This window comes from Leptidea sinapis, chromosome 12, assembly GCF_905404315.1.
Source record: "Leptidea sinapis chromosome 12, ilLepSina1.1, whole genome shotgun sequence".
NCBI classification, from domain to species: domain Eukaryota; kingdom Metazoa; phylum Arthropoda; class Insecta; order Lepidoptera; family Pieridae; genus Leptidea; species Leptidea sinapis.
Window position 1 is genome coordinate 2818591 of NC_066276.1, and position 21226 is coordinate 2839816.

Sequence of the window (21226 nt, forward strand, 5' to 3'; positions counted from 1 at the left end):
ACGGACATGGGCAGCATTGTTTCGGTTTATTTACAAAGTTTTCTATTTAGGATGCGATAGCGGCCAGTCAGTCGCCACTCGCCATTCGCCACCACCATTTAAGCGTGTCAAATGTCAATTGTCAGATACCACACACACTGACACTTGACAGTGACACTAACACCACACTGGCTCCTTTTACAGAATAGCAACAGAAACAAATATGAGCGCGAATGTTAACTTGAATTTCACGGAAAAGAAAAATCTACTGGAAGTGGCATGTGGGCGCTACCCTGTCTCCACTATTGTGTACAAATGTACCTACTCGAGGCTCAAGTGAGACCAGTCGTTTGATGTCAAGTGAAGCATAATTATCTTTTAAAAAAATACAAATATGCCTTATTGTGCGATTTTTTACTGTGCATATCATAGCCGCAATAAAAATATGTCCAACAAAGGGATTTCCTATCATCGGTTATCATAATTTTCCGATTTAAATTCAATTAATATTTTTTATGTGTTGTGAAAAATATACAATTAAAAATTGAACCATAGTATTACGACGTATGATTCATTTAGCTGTACGTTTAATCGATGTAACTTATGTTTGAATAATTAATGTAAACAGTAAAAATATCTTGGTGCATGCATGTACATATCGATATAATTTTATCGAAATAAATTGTATTCAAGGTCTGCTCTTTTCCATGCATCATGCGATAAGGGTGTAAGTAAGCATTATGGTTGTGGTAATTGTGTACAAGAGAGCCTACGATGAATTCAAATTAATAGTTTTAATTGTCTCTTAGGTACAGCTAATAATCATTTAACTAATATGTGTAAAATTCCAGTTTAACTAAATACCTAAACAATTTTTTTTAATTAAATTTAAATATTTGGCATATATTGATGTTCCACCGATAAGGTTGAGTCGAGGTGGAGTAAAAGAAAATCCTTATCACATTTTTTTTTAATAACGACGGGACTAGACGAGCAGGACTTTCATCTGATGGTAATTGATATGACCTGCCCATTACAATGCAGTGCCGCTTAGGATTGTTGAAAACCCCAAAAATTCTAAGTGGCACTTCAACTGCGCTCGTCAACTTGAGACATAAGATGTCAAGTCTCATTTGCCCAGAAATTTCACTAGCTATGGCGCCCTTCAGAACGAAACACAGTAATGTTTACACATTACTGCTTCACGGCAGAAATAGGCGCTGTTGTGGTACCCATAATCTAGCCGGCATCCGGTGCAAAGCAGCCTCCCACTAGTAAATACGTCACATCATGGAGTAGAGGAAATACGTCATAGAATTGTAAAACTTAGATCGAAAACCATGAATTCTGGGAATGTTTGCCATCATTTTAGCATATGTATATCATATTATAAAATATTATATGACTAACAAGATTTTTAATACTTCATCAGTACTTATAGCTTCTCTATTTATTAATCATTCGTTACTGCTTGTTTTGGAAATTTTCTTTCCGCACGCGCATTACGTATGGAAGCAGTACGGTTTATAAAATCTCATGTCTTACTGGCCCCTTGGGTTAATACAGAATAACGATGATTACTTATAAAAAAATACTATGTTTTATGCGTGTCTTGCTTCCCAGGAAAATATAATATTGATTATGTATCGAGTATACTGTCTTGATTTTATTTGAATTGAGCTAAATATTGTCCATCCTTTTAAATAGAACTATACCTAAGAAAAAATTTTTATTATTTTAGCTTACGACGTAGTTTATCGGTAATATACTTTATCAACCCTGATTAGATCATTTCTAGTTTTCACTAACCTATTTTTGTACACACTTTTGTACAACACTAGGTATTTTGGCAGAATTCAAATCTATGGTTCTAGAATTCCTATTACTTCAAGTTTTTATATGTAACTTTTCTCAATTTAACAAAAAGTTCTGAGTTTGTCACCATCACTATAAGAATATGAGATTAGCGTAATTGTAATAAGTTTGAATTTGTGAAGGCCTAACATAAAGCCGGAATTAAGTGTGTGTATTACATATTTAATAGTTAAATGTGTAAGTTTGGCGACATCGGTTTCCCTAGTAAAATGACATGATGCCACTTCTATCCTATTTTTTTCTGTTCTGTGTTGAATTCGTTAGGTATAGGTATTGGTGTCTGCTATGGAGGGTAGAGGTACAGCAAATAGAGGCAAGGAAAAACACATGGCTGCGTATAACTTCCAAAGTAATTTTTAGAAAAAATAAAACAATTTATACACGACTAGCTCTAGACCAAAAATACAAACAATAACTTAGTAAATAGTAGTATATCAAAAAACAAAAATACGCGCTTTTTTGAAAAAACCGAACCAAATAAATTTATTAATTAATTTTAAAATTAACATCAATTTCTGCCCTTGTAGACTATAGAAGAAAATTATATATATTAACAAAAGTCTTATTTTTGCAAATTGAATAATGGAATAATTTTATCAAATTAATGTATTGCCATCGGTCCTCGATAAATCTACGAAGTTTTAACGAATCTGGCTGTTAAAAGTGGGTCGAAATCGCGCCTAAATGAGTTGGTTATAAACAAACATACATACAGGTGAAGCTAATAAAGCGTGGAAAAAAAGGCATGGTGATATTTTCAATGTAGAAGAATTAATAGTTCTTGCAGAGTTACTGTTACAACAAAACACTTATTCTCTTCTAAAATACCGCAGTCCAATAAAAAATACACATTAATTATAATAGTGACACTTACGAGTATATAATTAAATATTTTGCGGTATAACTTTTAAAACGATAACAATAATTTATTGGTTAAAAAGCTCTAAGTTTAAAACTCAGTTGGTTAGAGCACTGGCACGGAACGCCAGAGGTCGCATCGTTCATAAAATTTTGTTTTTCAAATTTTATTTGTGTATTAATTCTAGAAGTGAGGGCTATCATTTTAAAAACGTTTTATTTTAACAAATTGTTTAAAAGTTTATTGAAATAATATTTTTTCAGAAAACCCTTTTATTTGAAAAACGTACCTAATATAAGTGGTTCATTATGTATGTGCTGTTAATCGTTGAATGGTTCCATCGGTGACAAATTATATTAATATATATAATGTTGATCTATAGAGAGTCCCTTTAATGTGAAGTTTATTCTGGATATCCATCTGGGATAAGACTCAAATATGCATATAATATTTTACCTCATTGAGGATAACAGATTCAAAATCATTTGCAAGAAGAACATTAAGAAAAAGCAAGAACACATACAAACCACCTACTAACACTTCAAGTTATACAAAAGTTAAAATGTTTAGTATAAGTATATAACTTAATATTTAAATAAAAGGTAAGTAAGGATACCGGGAGGTACTGAAAGGGGCGGGATATTGATTTCACATAAAACTGTCAAATGAATCATGTCCTGCGTCTTATTGTGCGCGGATTCGTATCTGACCACACAATCGGTTGTATGAGTGACACAATATTTATTAAATAAATGTTTTTAATAGACTAAAAACGTCCATCAAAGTCATCTCTAATTTCTATCATACCTCGAAGTTAAAATTAAAGTTTTCGGCAAACAAGCATTTGTTTGCTGGATCTTTTTGATATCAAACCCGAGACCAAATTTCTCCTTAGAGAATATATAATTAACAAGTATTATCTCTATGTCTGATAAATAATAAGTACTCAATTTGTATAAAGTATCTATTTATAAGTAAAAACCAGTATCAGATTGTCAATTATTTAATATCCCACACTGCTTCACGCCCTGCTTAGTAAAATGTCAAGAGATACGTCAACTGTAATTATCAAAATATTTTATTTCTGACCACTTAGACCACTTAGCTGTTGATGATTTGTACAATATAATTATTTTATCATTTTCTCTTATCAAAAACCATTGAACCCAAGAAAGATTTGCTAAAATTAACCTTTTTTATGGATAAGTACATAGTTACCTAATAATTAAAATTAATAATCTTTGTTATTAGGTATCCAACTTTCTTATGAGTTTTTTGTTGTAAAATATATAATGAAAATATTACACCTACATATCCATTATTCTATCATATATTATGTTGTAATTTAAAATACAAAAAGTATGACGCAGTTTAAATATAATATACAGTGTAATAAACGATTAATCAGGCCTAATTGAAAAAAAAAAGCAGGGAAAGGAGTATAAGTTGCCCTTGTATGCCCTCAGAGTTGGCGCGCGCGGACTGCATTGTTGTCGGGGTATACCGTATACTATGTGTTATCGAGATTGTCATAGAACAACTACTACGCAGAGAGTCCTTAAAATTATTCAAACTTTTGGCTTCACTCACGATTCGGACCATTCAGAAGTCCTCCATCAGGGTGGGTGTAATGAGTTCGCGGTAACGTTCCGTAGGCAGTCTCACGCTGAGGATTTGCCCTAGTAGTGCGCGGCTTAACAGGGCCGGGAGAATGGCTGTGCCGCCGGTGGTACCTCACTCACCCACCATCAGAAGGCTCTAAAGCGCAGTACAGCCGTAGTGAAGCCACGCTCTTCGTCGCATCGCAGTGTGTAACGGGCGCAGGCGAATGCACATCGCGGCACTGTCGGTAAACGCAAGCGGGTGCGCTACAAAAGGTTTTGTCGCGACAACATTCGCCTACGAAGCAACACCTCGCCGCTTCGTCATAATTCACGCGTCGGTCGTGCGGTAGGTGATCTTAGACCTTGTCCGGAAGGGGCGAATTCGTCGCGAATCGTATCGCGCGAATTCATACGCGCGTTGTCGAGGTACTAGACATCAATACATCGCGTCCACAAGCATCGCGCGAATTCAAAATACGCGTGTAAATCGCGTGCACTACGCCAGACTCTCGACTCGCGCTTGATTCGCGCGTATTGCGCGCGAGTCGAGATACTAAGGACGCCTTGTTGCGTCCAGTTAACGCGCGAACTCTAGAGCGAGTGCACGTATCGAGGGAAATGGAGCCCCAAAATTTTGACACGGAATTGTTTATAGACGAAATAGATGAAAAGGCCGGCGATATGGGATTTGGAATCACCTGATTATGCCAATAGGTTTTTAAAACGTAGGTCTTGGGAAGAATTGGTGTTAATATTTTCATCAAATGATTCACGGACATACGAAAGTAGTTAAAAAATTTCTTCTCATGTTGTCTTAATTTCGGATACAAAGTTTCAAACAAACTATGTGTCATTCTATCATTAAGAATTGGATGTACTAAATACATTCTATTTTCCCTCCGTTTCTGTCTCTTCCAGCGATAGTAAGCTAACCACAACGAGACCGCTTCGTTCAACTCGATGTTTTAGACTGGCTCCGTTCCAAAATGCTCGCGCGTTAGTACGCTCCTTCTGGACGCAACATACGCGCGTTTTACGTGCGATTGATTCGCGGCGAATTCACCCTTTCTGGACAAGGCCTTATTGGCTGCGTAGCTGTAGCCACGAACATCGCGTTAACCCGTAGACGATGTTTTTGGCGCGATAGTGCGACGCGTAACATCGCCCGTGTGAAGTCCGAGCATAACTGACCGTGATCGTGCACGCGATCGGGCGACGCGGACATAAGTTGGAGTTGGCTTTAGCCTCCACTTACATCCAACTATCCTATTGATTTTTCTCCCAGGCGTACCCCAGGATTACTATACAATAGTAACACAAAATATTCATAAGTATTTATGAATATTTAGTACATCTTAAATCGTTAATTTATTATATTAATCTAGAATCCTATTTCACAACACTAAGCGAAATACATATGACACCACTAAAACTATAAAGACCACTAAACTATTCAGGTATACACATTACTTACATATACATTATACACGTTAGTAACCAGCAAAGTCTGCCAATCATACATGCTAGCGAACCAAATAAATAAAATAGAAAATTAAGAAATATATGGACTATGGGTAACCTTCAAAATCATCCTTAAATATTGTATTCATAAATAAACACATTCAAAAATTTTTACCCAACAGATTTAAAGTTATCAAATGTTGTTAAGTGATCGCGGCCCTGCCCACATTCTCCTCTACTACAGAAAATAAATCACAGGAGCGTTACCGGCCTTTATACTCCGCAAAATATGTGAATAATGTAACAATGATAGTGATTATTGCGTTTGTCGGTTCTGTGAATTGATAATCTTTGCGGGAGGGTCGCTCAATTCCCTCCTCCGATCCTCCCACTTTGAACTCTAGCTAGTCAGTCTTTGTTTACGCGTCAAGACGGTTGCTTCGCAAACAAGCTTTCGTCTAAATATAACTTACGCTCGGATTTATCAAGTTAACTTAAACTGGCCTTGAACTTAAAAATCACACCTTGTAAACCGGTCTTAAAAAATAAACAAAACACTGGCTGTATGTAAAGTAACCATTGCCATTCGAAAAAACTAATTTAAAAATGGATTGGCGGGAAAAACTTTTTGGACGCTACTTGATAAAATGCGATTCACCATGTACTCAGAGCGGCAAATACGAGAGTATACCAACTTTAGAAGCTTTGGGTGATTGTGTTGAGGAAGGAGAAGCTGGTGCTGTATGTGGTATTTACTTCTCTTTCGCAAATATAAGTGACACTAGTGATGATTTTGGTGTACGTTTGGAGGAATTGTACAGACGAATTAGTCCGGGTTTGAAAGTCGTAGAAGTGGTGCTATGGGCCCATGTTGGTACGCCGGAAGGACCTGTAGAGAGAGAGGCCGGGTTCCGACGCACGTTGACCGGAAAGCCCTGGTTTGCTGTTCCATTCCACGACGTTGATACAAAGGTAAAATTACAAATTATATTAGAGTAAATAGTAATGCACTAGTTGATTTATTTTACGGCATTGAAGACAAGTACTTACTTTTTTTAAGCATTTTATAAATTTATATATTTTTTTTCACAATCACAAATTACCTTGCCTCAAACTAGGCATAGCCTGTATAGTATAGGGTACAAGACAACAGACAAAAATACATGTAAACATATACATAGACTCGGAAACAAACGTTCATATTCATTATACATCATATAAATGATTGCACCTACCGTGATTCGAACCCGGGACCACTAGCTCAGTAGGCAGGGTCATTAACTACTGGGCTATAGGAGTCGTCAAATCATGGTATTAAGAAGAATATTAAGTAAGAAATAATAAGTAAGTACTGTACAAAAAAATAAATAAATAAAGTACCTATGTTAAAATGTATGTTGGTAGTTCGAAAAGTATTTTCAACTGCGCCTTATATTAAATGATGTTACCTATAAAAATGCTTACAAAAATACAAAATAGCCAGTCACAATTTTCTGAGACTATACATTAATTATATGTAAGTACACCTTTTTTTGAAAACAAATGACGAAACGACCACCTGATTACTCAAAACAGTAGAAATATGAGTCACAACGCAGCTATCTAAGGCGTAGCGCACATACGCCTCAAACCGGAGTACAACGATAAGTAAAGTACCACTATCGGCCCGGACGAACATTGCACATAACTGCTACTAAATCTAAAAAAATATTATGCTATCAAAAACATAACTTTTTAAATAACCAAGTCTCGCAACTTAGTTCCTCCACCGTAAAAAGTTGTCAAATCAAATCCATGTAATACCAAGTCGGTCAGTTTATTTAATCCTTACTTGGGTCCTTTCTGTCTTAAGTTTTTACGTAATTAGCTAACCTAACAACATAACCAACAGAAAAAATCAGTCAAGTATTCACTCCTACCAAAATACTATAAATATTCAATGTATACTATCTTCTATATTATCCAGTGGGAGGCTTCTTTGCACAGGATGCCGGCTAGATTATGGGTACCACAACGGCGCCTGTTTCTACCGTCAAGCAGTAATATGCAAACATTACTGTGTGTCGGTCTGAAGGGCGCCGTAGCTAGAGAAATTACTGGACAAATGAGACTTAACATCTTATGTCTCAAGGTGACGAGTGCAATTGTAGTGCTGCTCAGAATTATGGGCTTTTCAAGAATCCTGAGCGGCACTGCATTTTACCTTGTCCCTTATTTTCATAAAAAAAAACGCTATGCAGCTATAAATTTATTTTTGTTTCTATGGTAGAACTACTGTAGCCCAATGCTCTATTGAATTATAAAGACACTAATGTCTGAAAGTCATTAAGATTTAAATAATAAAAAAAAGACTATAAATTAAAGTAACTTAAAAAGGAACGCACTATTCAAGGGAGTCGTAAGAATTATCCATGCAGTAAAGCACGTTCCCCTCTATAATTATTGCTAAGAGGCAGGGGCTTGGTTGCGGGGTGTTCATAATACCTACACCTACCACCTCCCACCTTCCCGGGGGTATCGTAAAGTGACACGTTATCGTAAATTAGTATTATAACGTCAGAGTTGGTATAGACACTCGTTCTACGTCTAGATGTATCTAAGAAATTGTCTCATTCTAATTTTGAAATGAAAATTTTTTCAACGCGCGCTGGGTACTTTATTTTGCGATTATTGAATCGGGTATATATCGCACATTCGGGTAAAGTAGGCTAGAGTCATATAATAGGGACTTGTATCATATATTAGCGGCCATTCCCAATATTCAGTCTATCTCCGGTTGTGGCCTACTTGAGATAAAAACTCGTAACTATCGTTGACTTTTTTTTCCCCCAATAAACTTATCTACGGTAACCCATCCTATACGTACACGCTGTCTGTCAATGGGACGACGTACAGCTTACCAGGGATAGAAGTTTGTATGGAAATTGCAACAGTGAACTGGCGATAAGAATGACTTATCGGGTATATTGAGACAGCTTCAGATTATTGACAGCTAATTACTAGCAGCAGAAGGTAGTAATTTATCTCTATCTGTAGATAGTATATAGGGTTCGGTCGTTATACATCTATGACTATGACAGCTGTGAAAACGTCGAAAATAATTGAATTTAGAACTAACCTCTATTTTAAGCAAGTCCGCACACTAACAAAAAGTGTCATACAAATCGCGAGTGTAAGACGTAGTTTGTCACGCACACTAATCAAATGAATTATCTAAGATATGTACACAATATAATTTAAATGTTAAAATTTTATGTGAAATTCTGTCTATTCTGATTTTTTCAGTACGGAACCCGAAAAGATGGATAAAATATCGAATTGCTTGGCCTCGCGTAGCGTGTTGATTGGAATCGCGTAGGTACCTAACTCGTGCTTGAAATCAGTGTGAACTTTGAATAGACATTCTAGGGAGCCACATCTTTTATAAGCAAATAAAATAACGAGTATGAAGTACCTATGTTGAGTATTTTAAATAGAGTATAGAATAGTGTCAACTTTGCTAACATCGTTGAACACTAACGGCCGTTCCCAATATACTATCTACAGATACAGATAAATTACTACCTTCTACTGTCTGTAATTAGCTGTCAATAATCTGAAGCTGTCCCAATTTTAATGATATGTCATTCTTATCGCCTCATATTGGGACGCGTGAATTGCAATTTCCATACAAACTTCTATCGCTGGTAAGCTATACGTCGTCGCCCATTGACAGACAATGTGAACGGATAGGGTGAGTTACAGTCGATAAGATTATTGGGACAGAAAAGTCAACGATAGTAACGGCCGTTAGAGCGCTTTAGTCCGATTCGAATCCGATCCGTACCCGTGAAAATACGGTCCAGTGTAGTCGTTGAACTATTTCTAACTGTTGACGGCAAGAAATCAGTGACAAAAGCTGGATCTAGAGCGTAAACTACCATACAAATAGTTTTACGACTACTTCGGATCGTATTTTCACGGGTACGGATCGGATTCGGATCGGAAGCGCTCTTAGGCTGGGTTGCATCAACTAACTTTAGCAATCACAAAAATGTTTAAGTACCGGTTAAGCAAAAAATATTTTGCGCCATTTGACAATTTTTAGATGACGTCATAACTTTAACTGTTAACTGTAACCGTCCAATCTTCGCCGGTTAAAGCTATTGTTAATATTAAGTTAAGCTAAATAGCGACCTGTCTAAAGTTTCAAATAAATACAAGTTCAATATAGACTTGATATTTCACTTTTTAACTTTACTTATGCCAAGGAATACGATGGTGCAACCAATGAACGCATGGTGCAACACATTCCGCAGTCTATGTTAAAGTCAGCGTTACTGTTAACGTTAAACTATAACAACTAATATTATACAACAAGCCTTAGTACAGAGTTTTTTTTAATAAAAAATTTAAAGGGTTATGTTTTGACCAGTGCTGATGCACTGAAGTGCTAAAATGCTTATGGATGGCGGAGATCACTGGCATAAAGTGCCCTTTCAGGAACCTTTGTCCTTCTTGCAATTATCGATTAGGTTTTGGCATAAAATCATCATCAAATTTGAAATTATTCAAAGAGTCGGTAGCGCAATAGATAAAACCGTTGACTCTCTAGTTTTTTCTGTTCTGTGGCCTCTCATTACTGTGAACCCGGTTCAATCATCGCTCGCCAAATATCAATGTGTTTTCGGTTTTCGAATTCATAGTAATACTAGCTTTTACTCGCGACTCCGTCGGCGTGGAATAGTTACTTTGGGCAGCATTTGCATTTTTAGGACACTTTGCAGATAATACACATACAAACAGCTCTATCCGCTGCTGGTGGCCCTCTTCTATGATACAGCGGATATCCCTTTACATTGAGGGCAGTTTCTTTAATAGTATTTCCCTACAAACTTTAATATCCTTTTTCACCCCCATGTTGGTCAAAGTTTCAAATATGCTCGAGCAAATGTTTATAAATTACTTCTTATCAAGTGCCTAAATACAAAGTTTATGGTTTTACTACTAACTTTAGTTTACATACAAACTTCCGTCTCCTATTTCAATCCCTCCGTTTTTTTTTTCGCAATTAAAGGTAGCCTGTCCTTTTCCAAGCTCTAGTCTATCTCTGTATAAAACTTCATTTTCAAATTTTAAATTTTAATCCGCTTTTTATAATAGCTACTTTTTACTACTATTACTAATTGGCCTGAGTTCCTGTGTCTGCCAGATGAGACAAACAGCGTCCAAATTGCTTATCCCATCGATAAATTTATTACCCTTATCTAGGGAACCAAGCTCAAGCATCATCCTGGTAACCCGGAGATAACCAATGATATACTATATCCACTTAAAAACACTCCCGACAAACCATTACTTTTGGAGCGTGGGAGGAAAAGGTCGGGGGTAATACTGCCAATTATTTCCGGTCTACGAAATGCTGAAATAATAAAACTCATATAACCCTCATTTCTGCAAAAGGATTAATGTAAGTTGGCAAGACGAAAAGCCGATAAGATTCTGTTATTTAAATGACAAGGAACCTTAAAAATAGGAATTTCACATATATATTAATATTATTATTTTAACAATTAGTTATTTTTTAAAGTGATAAAACCCTCACTTCTGGGATTAATTACACAAATTAAGTGAAGTTTAACAGTTCTGTAAATCCTGTAGATGAAAACCTCAACCTGAGAGTTGAACAAGACATACAAGATTTATCAACGAAACGTCACTCGAACGGTTCTCTTATTGAAAAGAGCGCTCGCACGGAACGCGAGAGGTCGCGGGTTCGAGTCCCGCATCGTTCATAAATTTTGTTTTCTTATTTATATTATTATCTTCTTACTTATTTTTCATTTAAACTAATAGGTATGCGATAATCGAGGAGATGTATGGTAGATGGTCACTCTATTTAACTGAATTCAAATTGTAAAAGATTATAATATTCGTCGTGAATGTTGGTAATATACATAATAATATATGTAACGATTACTCAAAGACGGCTTGGTGGATATAAAATAATAGTATATTATAATACAAGTAAGCTAAGTTGCTCATTATACACGAGGCTGTGGGTTGCAGCCCGAGACGTAGGCAAGGGTGTAAATCAGCCGAGTGTCTAGTGAGTAAGACGCTCACGAGTTTTATACGCACTTTTTTAACACACTTGCGAGAAAAAACAAACTATTTTCCAATTATTTACCATACCTACTACAATAAAATATGCTATACAAGCAAAATATGGAAAAAAAATTAAAAAAACATTTTTGCACAGGCCAAATGTAGGTGATTGATTACATATAGCCATACAGTTACTACTTCAAAATTATAATTTTAGTGATAAAATAATATATAATATAATAGTACAAGTAGTTTTGTTAATTTTATACAGTTAATGTTTGCTGTAGCGCTGAAACCACAGAACACAGAAGAATTTCTGTGTCCTGTGACTGAAACAGTAATTTGTCTCTTAACCACTAAGGGCGGTTTACCTGTCACACCGAATTTCATTCGACTAGTGAATTATTATTTATATCGATGACTGCAGGTTGTTGTGGAGGCCGGCCAAGGGTCGTGATTCATAAAAAAGATTACTGCCTATACATATAACGGTATACTCGTATGAGGTTTTACTATTCCTGAACAGCAGAGAAAAATGATCAAATGACGTCTTACATAGTTACTTACAGACTCTTTATCAATATTGTTTAAAAATACATAAACGTTATATTTTATACTGCCATTTACATTCTATGTCTTACCACATAATTTATGAAGAGATTAATAATAAGATTGAGTTATAAAACGATATTTTCAGAAGTTATTGTGTTTACCCTGCCATGCGGACTCTATAAATCCACACTATAAGCCACTAAAACCCTTTTATTTATGTAAAAATAGCAATTAAGCGAGTTATATTATAATATTTAATAAGTTCAACAATCATTTATCTTTCTGACGATGTGCTTTTTATATCATTTATATATATATATACATAGTACGGACAAAATATTAAGAATGAAAATTTGTTTATATCTTGAACATTTTAAGTTAAGAAAGCCGGAAGACGTCCACTACTTAAATAATTAAAACATTCAGTGATTATTCGGTAAATCAACCGATTATTCGGCCGAAAATTCGGCGCTTCTCAAAATTTTTAACTATCTACGAATTTTCAATTCATAAAACTTAAAAGGGAAGCCTCTCAGAACGTTTTGTATTCTATTTTTCCGCCATATTGTCTCTGAATAAATTATATTACTTTTGTTATATTTTCAGGTTTAACAATTAATGAAACCTGAAGGAGGCGAAATAATAATGTTAACTAAAAATTTTTGCAAACTTTTGACTGGCAATTAATTAATGTTAATAAAAGCTCCGCGGTTTATATATTTTGGGAAGAATAGCACTATGGAAACTGAAATCTACAACTCAGGGCTGTTAAATAAATATAATAACAATAACCCTCGTCGGTATACCCCTGTCGGTAGAGATCAAAATAATTATTTCATATTAACAAAAGGTAAGCTTTCTACATAAAAAATACCAACTGCAAACATATATAATTCGCACACAGACTCTATTGTAAGCAGAGCCTCTAAAATGCTGTTATTTGTAATTTCTAATGGCAAAGTTTTTAGAAACTGGTGTACGAAGGTGATCCTATATAAAAGTCTGGTTGTGGGTATTTTGGAATACGGCAGTACCGTCTGGAGACCACACTCCGTTTGCCATTGTCTCAGAATCGAAAGAATCCAGAAGCGTTTTCTTTATCACTTGGCTTTCTCAATTGGGAAATCTAGATCACTCGCAACATACTCTGAAAGACTTACATATTTTAATATACTAACTCTGAAACAACGTAGGGACATATTGGATTTACTTTTCTTAAACAAAAGTATTAACAACATTTATGACAACTCCTTTCTTGTGTCTATGTTTAATTATAGAGTGCCTAGATGTCCACGTAAACCTGTGAACTTATTTGAAAAACCTTCTCGCAGAACTATTTTGGGGATCAATTCACCTGTGTCGCGATTATGCAAAATTATAAACGATTTTAACCCATTCAGTGATTCGTTGCCAAGGTTTCGCAAAAATGTAAAAAATATGTATTGTAAATAAATAATTAATAAGAATTCTTTATTTGTTTAATACGTTTATCTTGACTTGTTTAGTAGATTTTGTTAATTTCTTAATTTCATTACATTATAGAATGGTTGTTTTATAACTTATACTTATTTTATGTAACTATTTCACACATAATTTAGCATGCGGTATTTACCTTAAAAGGTAATGCATGTAGTAATAAGACCCTTGTAAATTAGCATAATAATTATAAATGTATTGTTATTACCACTGGTGAATCTAAATAAATAAATAAATATATTTTACACAAGTTAAGATACTAAAAAAATACTACATACGGCTTGTTGGAAGTTTTTAACAAAATTTACTTACTAATAAATCTTCCTTATAAAAGGCGTCATAAGAACTTGTAAAGGACATTTATATCTTCAACATTGATATACCTTGAGAATAATTTTTTGAAGTCAATTAAATCATTATGCATTATAAATTAATGGCCTGCCGAGAGAGTAGTAACTGCACAAGGAACTCTCCTTTCATATGTATCTAAATATCATTCTTCTTCGCGTGCTTTTCCGACTAGCGAAGATCGCAGTCAACTTTGTAATGTTAACGTTTCGTCCTTCGCGAAGCGAAATATTTCTGCCACACTCGCGATTCCTGTCCACTCTCGGATGTTGCGCTGGCAAGACTTTTTTCTACAACCTACGCCTCTTCTTCCGGCAACTTTTCCCATCATGATGATTTGTAGGAGTTCGTACCTCTTGTGCCTGAGTACGTGCCCCAAATATGCGAATGCAAACATCATAACATTACATTATATCAGTCATTACTTATGTTTGAATTTAGCACATCGCTTAAATAATCTGTGGTTGAGTAATATAACTAAGGTACTGGAGAGCCATTTTTTAATAATCTTTTTATTTTTATTTAGAGACAACGTCTTAATAAATGCTGGGGCTATATTGTTATGTCTCTTTTGCCGCCTAAGACTCAATAGTTTTGTAGTGTATTTTATGGAGCGTACTAGAATTTATAACCAGCTATTACTTATAGCAAAAATATCCCGATTTTTATGAGCATATATAAAAAAAATTCATTAATATACACTGAACATTCATAATGTTTTTTCTTATTTTTTCTTCAGAGACTGTCTTTAACCAGCTGATATACAGCTATCTTCTGCAATGTAATAAGCAGGTGTTCGGTGTACTGTAAACATTTATGTTTACTGTTTTAAAGAAATTACTTATCTTAAACCAAAGTGAATAATGTACTCAAAAACCTTTGAGAGTTTTTGAGTACATTATTCACCTCGTCATCAATATATGTGCAATGCTTTTCTTTAAAAATAAGTAGAATATAATCAGTAAACAATACAATCTCTTGCAAATTGTCTGCCACAAAAGGTAGGACGTTATATATAGAAAACAACAAAGGACCGAGAATAGCACCCTGCGGAACATCTCTTTTTCTAGGTTTACCCTTTAGATGGTGCCGCGTTCGTAATAGTGTCGTCGACGTCATCGGGATCAACCAAGTCGTCATAAGTGTTTTATATTGAATTGCTTTATCTAAAAGTTTTAATAAGGAAGCTCTTTGGTTTTATTTTTGGGGCGAGGCGAATGAATTGTATCTAAATTATCTACCTGGTAACAATGCAGGTAGCTCTGTAGACCGTGACCAAACACGACGCTTGGATATGAAATTGGTCACATGCCCCTCCGCGTGCAATATAACAATGCTTTCATGCGTGCTACTGGGGTTGCCTCGTTTCTGTAGTGCATCGGGGATGTTTGCGACGGCGCGAGTAGATTGTTTTAACGCAACTATGCGCAAAAGATGTAGTTCCCTGGTGCGCAGAACAAGAGGCAACACCAACGGCATCCTGAAGATGATTAGCAGCAGGATAGACTGCAAATATATGAGTCACTGCTGCTCTATCACTAATGGAATGGAGAAATAGTCACTCAAATAATAGTAAGCAGTTAGTTAAGATTAGATCTTAGTACTAACGTAGTTTTTTAAGTCTAACTAACATGATTTTGAGTCTGTATTTACTTGAAAATAAAGATTTATTAATATTAATATCAACAATACACAATACTATAAAGCCAGTCCAAAATATCTTGCACGCACAGGCTGGTACAGTCAGGAAGTTGTTGTTCCACTGCGCGACTCCGATACTCTCCACTGAACACTAGCAGCGTTCATTGATACAATCGGCAGGATGTATAAAATATTTCGAAAATCAGTTATTTTATCTTTTGCATGATATAACGGTGTAACCTTAAAATAATCTGAATTACTTTTATTTATTTATAAGTTATACTTCTTATGGCGCGTTAGCGTTAGGGAAAAAATTATGAGAGTGAATTATTACGATACCCGTACACCGACACCCAAATTCGATACCCTAGTTTGCCAACTAGACTATTTTGTATCATACTTTACCTGTCGACCAACCATGGCGAAACATAATAAACTCGTTCCAAATTTGAATAAAAAAAATATGTTCTATACCCGCTTAGATTTTGCATTTTGAATTTGAATTAAAGCTATTCAGTAAAATTGAATATAGATCCAGTTTTTACTATGGTAAGATTTTATTATACGTATAGATATACGGATTAAGTAAACAGATTTATAACAATACTAGCCGGTCCCGCTCGCTTCGCTTTTATTACATCGTCTCAAACTTTTTCGTCTGTGTGTTGCATGTCGCGTGACGGTCGGGCGGCGCCTATAGTTCGCAGCAGCTGACCGTGTAGTGTATAGACGATTATTACTCATTTGTGCCAGTGCTCCACGCTATTTTGTTTGTTTTGTCAGTGTTTAATATAAATGTTGTAATTATTAAAATAAAACTTTTATTTGCTTTTGGTAAACAACGACACAGTTAGTGAGCTTTTTAGTTAAATGTCTATAATGTGAAAAAAAGTTTCACTTTTACCGTGGTTTCATAAAACCACACAATCCTTTTTTTTTCATAATACATATTAAATAGATTCAATGTTTTGCAGAAACAAGCTTAAATTGGTTTGGTTTCCGAATATAAAAAAACTTAAAAACATCAGTTTCCGAGATGAATCAATAGAACACAGGCCCGTTGTTTCTGCCTTCGTTTGTTCAGCCGTACACACATTGTATGTAGAGCTTGCTTTACTATAGTTTAGAGCAGACTAGAGCCACTCGACTCTATTCAGCTCTCAAACGTACTCAAAACTTTACATTTATTTTGTTTTATAGTCCTTTCGTTGAAAATTTGGCTTACAATTGTAACAACGTTTCATTGTGCTAGGATTGGTAGAGTATCTTCCATGTGAGAGATCTCTGTTTCCAATTGGCAATTCACGAAAATTTCATTATGCTGTTCGTTTTCATAGTTGAGAGTCGGATCGTTTACGAGCTATCCTCTTTGAAAGATAACTGAGTTATAACCATTAATATTATAATCCAGGATAGGATTACATAGTGGATACCCATTGGTTTTTTCTTTTGACAAGAATTGAAAATGCACTTAATTGATTATTGTTTAAACTAATATAGTATTTACAGATACTTATATTAATAGTCAAAAGTTTAATGTTAGGTTGTCAAGATATAATGAACAGTTCACATTAAAATAAAAATAAATAAATAAACTTAAGCTTTCCTTGACTTAACTTAATTTTGTATTATTTTTATTTTATTTTACATTTTTTGGAAAACTTACAGCTAGGTTTAATAAATATAAGTTACATACATAATTACAGAAGGACAATAAAAAGTTTTCACAGATAGGAATCGATATATGATGTAAGAGTTAAGTGGACAACAAATACGAAAATTGTATAAAAATATGATAAAGAGACAAAAAAAAATTAACGAAATAATTCAAATTTACAATTACACCTGATTGAAAAAATTCTCGGTAAGGAGCTGTTTTACCTGCCTTATTGGAGTGATGAACAAATCCAGGTCTAATAGCCTAGACAAGTCGTTGAAAGACCGACCAGCCCGCAGTAGATAACTATTTTGTCTATAATAATTAGTTCTAGCTCCGGAAACATGCAGACAGCATGGTCAGCATGGTCTACCTATACCTACTTAAAATGTTGAAATAATTGAAACAGCATCGCGATTCGCATAAAAGACAGTTTCAGCATATAAAATTGCACTAGGATATAAACTACCAACAGTGATTTTACTAACTACTGCGTTATATAGTATCTAAATATAACGATATAATCATAAGAGACAGGTGAAGAAAACCACCACTATAACACAATGCACTATGTACAATGCAGATCGCTTTCCTTTGTGCATAGCTAATTACAATTTCTTTGTAGCTACTACTTTACTTAAGATCTAAGCACAGGCTTACATGGACAATAAAAAAAGTGTGTGTGTACTTATAGCACGCAAGAAGTTATACTTCTTTGGCCTGACGAAGCAAAAATCATTAAAATGATTTATTCCTCGTGCTATTGTACGTTTTTATAGAAAGAACAAATCTTGCAAAGATGGCTTTGATAATTAATTATTAAATAATAAATACGGCTGTATCGGCTTGAACTCTTTGCCTGTCCTACTAAAGGACGAAGAAACCAAAACAAAAATAACGAACGACGCAAACGCCAGAAAATTTTAGGAACTAACTTCACCCTGTTACTTTTGTGTTACAGTGATGCGCGCGTATCTTAAAATGTCACTCATCATTTTTTCATAACGCGCCTAAAGAAGTATAACTTCAAAAAAACCAAAATATTGTTACCCCGTTAAGCCCACAGTACACATTACCCACTTATAAGAGCAACCTTGCAAAGAAAACTATGAAAAATGTTGTTCATTCGATCTCTATGAAACAAACCAGTGGGAGGCTCCTTTGCACAGGATGATGTGAAGCAGTAATGTGTAAACATTACTGTGTTTCGGTCTGAAGTGCGCCATAGCTAGTGAAACTCGGCAAATGAGATTTAACATCTTAAGTTTTCAATGGAAAAATAGATGACAATGAACTGTTGAGTAGATTCAATATAAACGTACCTCGGAGACCTCCTCGCAACCCATGTCCTTTCTTTAAAACTAATAATTTTCGAACGAAACTTGGACAGGACGCTCCTACAGCCCGTATGTCACGCGTATACAACGAATGTGTAAAAAACATAGCAACACTGGACATTGGTTGTGATAGGCTCCCACTTTTTCTAAAAAAATGTAGCGACGCTCTGGCCAATTAATGAGTGTTTAACTTTCTATTATATTCAACATTTGTTATTGTTCAGAAAACCATATTCTTCCAACTAATACTTATTATATAACCTATTTAAGATACTTAAGTAGTTTATAGTCACCTTAAATGCAAATTAACCACTGCTATTTTTATGGAATGATGTGTTCTCCTATAATTGGTAGTACATATAAATATTTAGTTATAAGGCATGTGTTAGATGTAAGTTAATATGTACAACTGTAGGAGATCCATACAAAAAATAAATAAAAAAATAAATAAATGTCTCAAGGTCTCGAGCGCAATTGTAGTGCCGCTCAGAATTATTGGGTTTTTCAGTAATCCTGAGCGGCACTGCATCGTAATGGGCAGGGCGTATCAATTACCATCAGTTGAACGTCCTGCGGGTCTCGTCCCTTATTTTCATAAAAAAAAGTATTTATTTATCCATGCTGTAATTCACCTTATCCGTACAAGCTGTCTGTCAATGAGAGGACGTACCAGCGATAGAAATTTGTATGGAAATTGCAATTCATGCGTCCCAATATAAGTCATTCATTCAGGCCAGCTTCAGATTATCGACATCGAATTACTGACAGTAGAAGATAGTAATTTATCTCTTTCTGTAAATAGTAGTATATTGGGAACGGCCGTTAGCTTACACACTTTATAATTTCAGCTGTCAAATGACTATTAAAACGTTTTTAAAATTTTATGTATGTAAAGTCTAACCCCCTTATTCATAATGGTCCGCTAACTTTAAACAGCCGCTAAGGAGTGTTTTTTCTCATTCTGACAAGAGAGAGAGGTCAATAGAAGAAGACAGAGTGAGAATTAGCAATGCTTTAAGTTAGCAGACTATTATGAATAATGGGGTAAGCCTAACTCTCATTACTACATACATTGTCAACTGAAATACTTGCTGATAATGATCAATGTCAAATATGCTATCGATCTTTGGAGTCGTTTTTTTTATTGAATGAGAGAACAAATTGCTTTATTTATTATTATTACTAATGCACAAAGAATTCTTTAGTAATCGAATCCGTCCGCGGAAATGAAGCTATTCGATCCTGATAGACAATCTGTGGCATTAAATGGCCTTACACTATGCAAGTTCCTAGTAATAATCGCGAAGTTCGAATTATGTCTGCATACAGAAAATGATACACTGTATTTCTCATGGTATGGACGCTAAGAACAATGCCCCGTACCGGATAAACCAATAAGCTAACTAGGTAATTACTAAAGCCAGACTTTGCATGTTAGCTATAAGCCTATTACATGTCCTGATTCAGATTACCGATATAACTATATAGGTACTACTAAAAAATTCTCTCAGCTTTGCGACGGTATATATAAACATATTATATGCATATCATCGTCACCTTTTTGCTCTTAATAGTGATTTTCATTATTATAACACTAGAAATAAGGGATTGCTTGTAACTAATTCTAGTAGGCTTCACAAGATACATAATAGCTTTAAGGGTAAATGTATATATACACTTCTATAATAAAGTCCCAGCCACTGTTCAGGCATTATCTATAAATAAATTTAAATGTTTTATAAAAAATGGCTCTGTCGTAAATCCTATTACTCCACTGCTGAATATCTAAATGATCAGAAAGCCTGGGACTAGATTGTGATTATTTTATAGCGATAGAAATGACTGTACAATATTGTATATTTTATTGAAAAGAACGCAAAAAAAGAATGCTGGGAGAGTTTCTTGCGCCGCTTCTTCTCTCTCAGAGCGCCATTTGTTTCCGAAGTGGTAGTAGTATGTAGTAGTTATTAGAAATGACATCAAAAAGAATTCTAAAGGAATCAATCTTGAGAAAATAAATGCCTTTTATGCCTTTTATCTTTTATTTTCTTTTTTTTTTTCACAATAAATAAAGTATTACAAAGCAAAATACATATAAAGTCACCCACACGAAACCCTGTAAGGTTTATCCGTGGGGACGAGATCGCTCTTAATTACTTACATTATATTAAATTGTTATACTAATTATATTAACACGCCTTATGATACACATAATAATATTAAATATTGTTTGTTTAATATATACTTTGCCTTTTCCGGTGTTTTCTCAATACTTTCTAAACTTTTCTGTCACAATGTCTGGCTTTCATCTACAGTGCAGTGTTCAATGATATTTCTTCCCCTTACAACC

The 21226-nt window shown here is 34.8% G+C and overlaps 1 protein-coding gene across 1 annotated transcript in view; it reads left to right on the forward strand.

Moving 5' to 3' along the window:
* Positions 1 to 6196: 6196 nt before the first annotated feature.
* The window catches only part of LOC126967054 (nucleoredoxin-like), a 55652-nt gene continuing 40622 nt past the window's right edge, over positions 6197 to 21226 (forward strand). The window contains exon 1 of the mRNA XM_050811384.1: positions 6197 to 6750. Coding sequence (XP_050667341.1) covers positions 6385 to 6750 — 366 coding nt within the window. The 5' untranslated portion in view covers positions 6197 to 6384. The remainder of the gene's footprint in view (positions 6751 to 21226) is intronic.